This window comes from Zonotrichia albicollis, chromosome Z (assembly GCF_047830755.1).
Source record: "Zonotrichia albicollis isolate bZonAlb1 chromosome Z, bZonAlb1.hap1, whole genome shotgun sequence".
Classification (NCBI taxonomy): domain Eukaryota; kingdom Metazoa; phylum Chordata; class Aves; order Passeriformes; family Passerellidae; genus Zonotrichia; species Zonotrichia albicollis.
In genome coordinates this window covers 6,109,830-6,116,057 of record NC_133860.1, presented here as the reverse complement: position 1 = coordinate 6,116,057, position 6,228 = coordinate 6,109,830, and the positions used below count along the sequence as shown (strand labels likewise).

At 50.5% G+C, this 6,228-nt stretch overlaps 1 protein-coding gene across 1 annotated transcript; it reads right to left on the bottom strand.

The window, feature by feature from the left end:
- Nucleotides 1-2,052: 2,052 nt before the first annotated feature.
- Nucleotides 2,053-5,928, bottom strand: LOC141727197 (uncharacterized). The gene is made up of 4 exons (XM_074533291.1): nt 4,283-5,928; nt 4,092-4,172; nt 2,889-3,015; nt 2,053-2,741 (listed from the first exon to the last, which is right to left on the bottom strand). The coding sequence occupies exons 1-4, from the start codon at nt 4,407-4,409 to the stop codon at nt 2,378-2,380; spliced, it is 699 nt and encodes a 232-aa protein (XP_074389392.1). The 5' UTR covers nt 4,410-5,928; the 3' UTR covers nt 2,053-2,377.
- Nucleotides 5,929-6,228: the final 300 nt, after the last annotated feature.

Sequence of the window (6,228 nt, the reverse complement as noted above, 5' to 3'; positions counted from 1 at the left end):
CGCAGCATTGTGCTGCTCGGCGGCTCGTCAGCAGCTGTGGGAGCCGAGTCCCCAGAGCAGCTGTGGTGCTGCTGAAGCCGCCTGCGGCGTGTGGCACGGCACGGAGGCAGCGCTGCCCGCAGCCCGCGGCCTCCTTGGCCCGCGCTGCCGCCATTTCGCAGAGGGGCCGTGAGGAGCGGGCACGGGGCTGTGGGGCTGTGCCGGCCCCGCTCCCCGGGCCGCAGCTCCAGCTGCTCCCGCTGGCTCGGAGCGGCCCCGCTCCGGCCCGAGGGCCGAGGCGCCTGTCCCGGGCCCGACCGGCCGCTGTCGTGCCGCTGCATGAGAGCTCCCCGCCGTGTCCCGGCTGCACAGAACGGCTGCCGGCGCAGTTCGCCTGGGAGCCTGAGCCGAGCGTGGCACAGGGGGCGGAGCCGAGAAATAGACACGGAACGGAGAGACAACTAGAGCAGGGAACGGGAACAGGGCTGGGGCAGGATGGAGATTCTTGAAGAAGCTTTGGAGGGACAGGAAGACAGAGACGGAGTAGGAGGGAAAAGGGATACAGAGAAAAAACAAGGGACTGGCATCTGGACAGAGTAACACACGAGGAGAAACCCAGGGGCATTCTTTTTGTTGCAGCCCATTGAACCCAGAGGGGTTTTCCTGCTGCAGTGGCATGTCAGCTCCCTCGAAGCAGCTGAGGCATTTGAGAAATAGCACTGCAGAGCATGACCATGCATATATACGTCCCACAGCTCTCAGTTCACATGTGCATCTGCAGGACTGCAAGTGTGCATGTCCATACGAGAAGAGTTTGTGAGGCTTGGTTCAAGGGTTGAGGCACAGCTCTCTTCTGAAAAGAGCCTTGGGCAGCCCTCTCAGGAGGCGGGTGTCTCAGAGGCTGCTGAGAGGCCCATGAGAGCCAGCCCAGAGGTGGAGCTGGAGCTGCTGTGGAGAGGAGAGGGACAAGGGTGAGGAGCTCTGTGGTTCCTCGTCACCACTCCAAAGGGAATAGCAGTGTCTTGGGACAGTCCTTACCGCCTGAGGCAGAAGTAGAAGAAACCCTCCAAAACCCCACAGGGTGCAGAGTTGCCTTCAAGCATCTCTCTGGCAATTGCTGCTGGCAATATCCTCCCCACACACTGCAGGCAACAGTCAGCCTCAGAGAGCTGGGCTGCGTTTCTTGGACAGCAGCTTTGCTGCACTCTCACCTCCAGCTTTGGCTGTAGATGGCCGAGCTGGAGCAGCCACGGGGAAAGGCCTGCAGGGCCACAGTGAATCTGAGCCGTGAGCCCAGGACAGCAGTTCCCTGGCGTGTTGGTTTCTTGCAGTTCCTCGCTTTCTGCATCTGAGACGGGCACTCGGTCAATTCTTTCCTTCTGGAAAGCCTCCTTGTTTACAATCCTACATTCCAGTCTTAACCTCCCTGAACCAAAAGTTAAGTCCCAAAACAGCAATTAAGGAGCCACACACCACCTGCAACTGCCACCCTCGCTCAAGCAAAACACCACAGCACACTTCCTGTGTTTTGTTCCACCTTTGGCGTTCTTCCCATAGCGAGTGGGAAAAGACTGTCATTTTTATTATAATTGCTGTCTCTGTTATCAAAATACGTTTTAGTAATGTTCATGACTAAGATAACATTCCTTCCCCTCAGTATCTTGCAAAGCCTGGTTCCGGCTTTTTGGTCCTTCATCCTCTTTGAGCTCATTGGGGAGGGGACTGCCACATCTCCCATGACCTAAGTCACCATCTCAGGTCTCCTTGATGTGCTGAACACAGGACAGCCATCCTTCCCACAACATCTTCCCTCTCTGCCCAGACCTTCCTGATTCGGGGCAACATCCCACATGAGCTCCTAGAGAAGGTTTTGCATGTCACTCCTCACCAGCATGTCCTTATTCTGGTGCAGGAAAGCCTTGTGAATGGGCGCTGCTGGGAAAGCAGGCTGAGGCTGGCACAAACAGGACCTGCACTGCAGTGGTAGTTTCTCATAGTTCCTGTCCCACCCCCAGCCCTGCTCCAATCTCCCTGCATTCTACCCCAACAGAAACAGCCACAACACGCAAGAATTTACTGCTTTTGGAAACAGATTTATTTTTCAAAGTCACAGAAACCATCATCATCCACTGATACAAAATATCACTACCATCATCACTAAAAGTATTACTATCGCTATCACTAAAATAAGCACGGTCCTCTTATACTAAGTATCGTTATCACAATCACAGTCACTAAAAGAATCACTATCACTATCTATCACTATCACTATCTATCACTGTCACTATCACTATCATTAAAAGCATCCCTATTACTATAACTATCTATCAGTATCACTGAAAGGATCACTCTATCACTACCACTACCACTATGCCTATCACTACCACTACCACTATCACTAATCTTCATCTTCAAACATAAAATATTCCTGCTGGTACTGGTGGCAGGCGCACCACGAGGCTGTGGGCAGAGGAGACTCCAGGGAAACCCAGTGGTCCCGTGAAGTAGCCCCCTCAGCCAGAGCACAGCTGGGACACGTGGTCTGAGGTGACGGGTCTGCTTGCATGGTCTTGTACAGCTGGGCCAGCTCTGCTGCAAAGATCTCAGGAAACAGGCGGCAGCTGTCCCTGAACCCGTTAGCTTGGGGTCCCTCGCCGCTTCCTGGACCTTCTCCAGACTCAGTTTCATCTCTAAGCAGGCCACGGCTCTCCCAGGAAGAGTCCCAGTCCTGTCCTGATGCCTCTATGTCTTCCTGGGCTCTCCTGTAGAAACAGATTTCCAAGGAGACTCCTCATAGATAGGAATTTGGAGCACAGTAAAACCGCACTGCAGCGATTTCCACAGAACTGCCTGGGCACTGCAGCATGGTGCAAACACTTCATTGCCAATGGCAGCAATGAATAACTCACGTGTCCCTCTTCCGCAGCTGATACATGACGATGCACCCAATTACTGCTGCAAGGAGCAGCACAGCCGAGACCGCAAGAGATGCTAGCAGGTACTTCTTGCTGGATTCCCACTGTCCAGCAGCTGACCCTGACAGGAGAAAAGACAATGTGAGAGACAATGTTTGCACTCTGCACTAGGCATAATTCCACAGTCTGCTTCACATGCCTGAGGATTATTTTGTTCAGAGAATTTTTCCTCTGGCTCTGGTGTCTCAGCATCAGGGACCAAGAGGTTCTCATGGGGAAGAGCCCAGTGTGTGCCAGGGAGCAGCACTGCCCCCGTCTTTTCCTCTGGGCTGTAGGGCAGGGCTGTGTGCTGGGCAGCTGCAATTCATCCATGGAGAGCACTGCAGGGATACAGCAGAAATGCTGCTCTTCTTCCAAGACAGCATAGCCCAAGCACTCGCCGGAATATTCCTCAGGCTCAGCAAGAGAGCTGGTGTCCCGTATTACTTCTCTTTCTTCGTGTGAGCTTGGCACACTGTTACTTTCTTCCATAGGGAGTATACTTTCTATACTCTCTACACAAAACACATTGGACACTTTAACCAGAAGCCACTGCCCCTTACCACAAGCATGGTACCATGGCCTGGGAATTCTGGCAAGTGGCAGTGAGGAGCCTGCTGTGCCCAAAGACAAGAGGAATCCATAGCCAAGTTTTCTGCCATGCAACATGAAATGCAGACCCAAACCACCCAAAACTTAATCAACCAAATGACCCAGAGAAAGAATGCCTTCTGGTTCATACTCATACTTGAGGTCCAGCTTCAACCCATCCCTGAGCCTGAGGATGGGCAGGGGCAGCCAAGACTGCGTGGGATATCATTTCTGCCTCCGTGCTGTGCTGAGTGTTAGGTGAAAACAAATTCAGCAGAGGCCTTTTGCCAGCCTCTGGCTGCCAATGTCTGCACACAGCAGCTCTGGCCAATAATGGTACATCTGTATCAGCAGCTGGAGATGCCCCTGGCAATCATCTGGAAGCACAGCTGTGAGAAGATGCTGTGCTGGACCTTTTCTATGGCTCACTCCAGGAGGTGTGAAATGGGGTGTCCCTGCAGCAAGATTGACTGAGCGCTTCTGGCTATGCAGGATTTAGAACATGCCCAGAGGAAAGTAATTCTCTGCATCCCAGGTCTCAGGGTTAACAGAATGGGATATACCAACCAGATGGGGCTTCTTCCAAGGCTGTCAGGAGCTCCTCTGCAACATCAGGGAATCCTTCAGGAACTGTGTCATAATTCTTCCCTAGTTTGATTTATGAAAGAAAGTTACGCTTATGCAGGTGAATTTCTCATGAGTACGACAGGGAAAAGGAGTGCTCCTTCTTGTGAAGGCAGTAGAGACTGACTACTCACGCTTGAGGTTCCAGCTTGGAATCATCACGGTATCTGCCTCTAGCTCAGGGTCTGAAAGAGCACTCTCTGTGTCCATAACTACAACGAAGCACACACAAGAAGTTAGCATCACGTTTACTCCTCTCATGGTCACACCTCAAGGCCTGGATGTGGAAGGTACTGACTGACAGGGCACACACACAGGTGGTTCTGTATTCTCACAGCTGCACAGGGGTCTGGCAGCTGAGCTGGCAGCTCTCACATGAAGTGAAAAGCCATGGCGTGCCCACACGACCCCCTCCAGCCCCGGAGCCAGGCCTGGAGGCTGGATAATGAGTGCTGAGTGATGATAACACCAGAGCTGAGTGATGGAGATGTGGCGCAGATGTTCTGGGCCTGAACTGCCCCTTCCTATCGCGGGCCTGGGGTATACGTACAAATCAAAAGGGGCCGGACTTCTGTGGAACGTGCCTTGAGCTGATTTATTTTCCAGCATCACTCTCATTACATGGTTTTGAGAATGGGAAGATGCCATCAGTTCACATTCCAGGCAGCAGACAAAGAACCTAGTGTTACAACTTACTTTATAACTTTTTGGACCAATCACGCACAGCAAAAGCATATTGACAGTTGTTCTATCTTAGCACTATAAGCACATGTACCTTTGGTTGAAACAATGTCTGCTTTTTTCAAATACAATAACTGCTTGTAAGCCTTAAAACACAAAGCACAGGGCCCCATTATTAACCTTCAAACTTCCTAATACCTTGCTAGATAAACTTTTCTGTAGTTTAGGGAGTTATTCTAGACAAGCCTTAATACACAGACCATTGTTCTATTTGTCCTTGCTTTTCTACTTTTTAAATAATTTTTCTGCTGACCTATCTCATGGCAACTGCACAGCTCTAATCCCAGTTCTGCTGTCTCTGAGGCCTGCCTTTTGCAGCTTTCCCAAAATCCTCTGATATTGTGGATTCCCATAATTCTCCTTCTTGGTTCACTTAAAAAGGAACTTTTATAATCGTAATAGTTATGATTTGTGTTTCGTATCTTTATTATAATATTTCTGCTTATTACTTACTTAAAGCATTTTTTTGCTTGCACTAAGCATTGCTACAACACAGCAATTTAATGTTGTGAAAATCTAGTCAGTTTAAAAGGCATAAATTATGCTTGACAATAGTTACAAGTTACGTTTGAAAAAGTATTGTCGGCTTTATGGTTTTAATTTAAAACTTTCTTCCATGTCTATACTTTCATTTAATATCTCTGTGAGATTTCGAGAACTCTCTGTGAATCCATTTCTTACATTTTTTTTTTCTTCTATGATAAAAAAGTTCCTTGATAGCTTTGTCTATCATTTGTCGCACACACGGAAGTGTTCAAGGTATTACTGCTATTGTAACTATTAAAACACTTAACACATAGAGACTTATCTTGCAACGTTCCTTTAGCTAAGGTACAAATACACCGACTATTGTTGTGTTTCTCCTTGCTTTTCTACACTAAAAATAATTTTTCTGCTGACCTATCTCATGGCTGCTGCTTAGCTCTAATCACAGTTCTGCTGTCTCTGAGGCCAGCCTTTTGCAACTTTCCCGAAACCCTCTGATTTTTGTAGATTCCCACACCTTCCCACCTCCGGGCTCTTTAGGAACCTCTGCCCATGCTGCACCCTAAAGCAGCTGCAGCCCCTCACTCCTCCCCTGCTGTGTCTGCCCCACTGCCCACAGCGTGGTGGCCTCCTGGCTCAGCCAGCCCTAGTCCTGGCCCCGCTGCTGCCAGCCAGGGCTATGTGCTGACCCCTGCCTGCCTACCTGCTGCCTGCCCAGCTGTTGGAGCACTCTGGGCATTCTGGGCTTGCAGGGCCAGGAGAAAGAGGAGCAGGAGGCAGTGCCTCAGGGCCATGATCCCCCCTGCTCGCAACACTCTGCTGCTGCTGCTGCGGCTGCTGCTGCTGCTGCTGC

Excerpts from the sequence above, each read along its gene's own strand:
- LOC141727197 (XM_074533291.1), bottom strand. The coding sequence starts at position 4,409 with ATGAGAGGAGTAAACGTGATGCTAACTTCTTGTGTGTGCTTCGTTGTA. Across the intron at positions 4,173-4,282 it reads TCCAAGCTGGAACCTCAAGC|GGAAGAATTATGACACAGTT; the intron begins GTGAGTAGTCAG and ends AAATCAAACTAG. Across the intron at positions 3,016-4,091 it reads CTTGGAAGAAGCCCCATCTG|GGTCAGCTGCTGGACAGTGG; the intron begins GTTGGTATATCC and ends TTCTCCTGTCAG.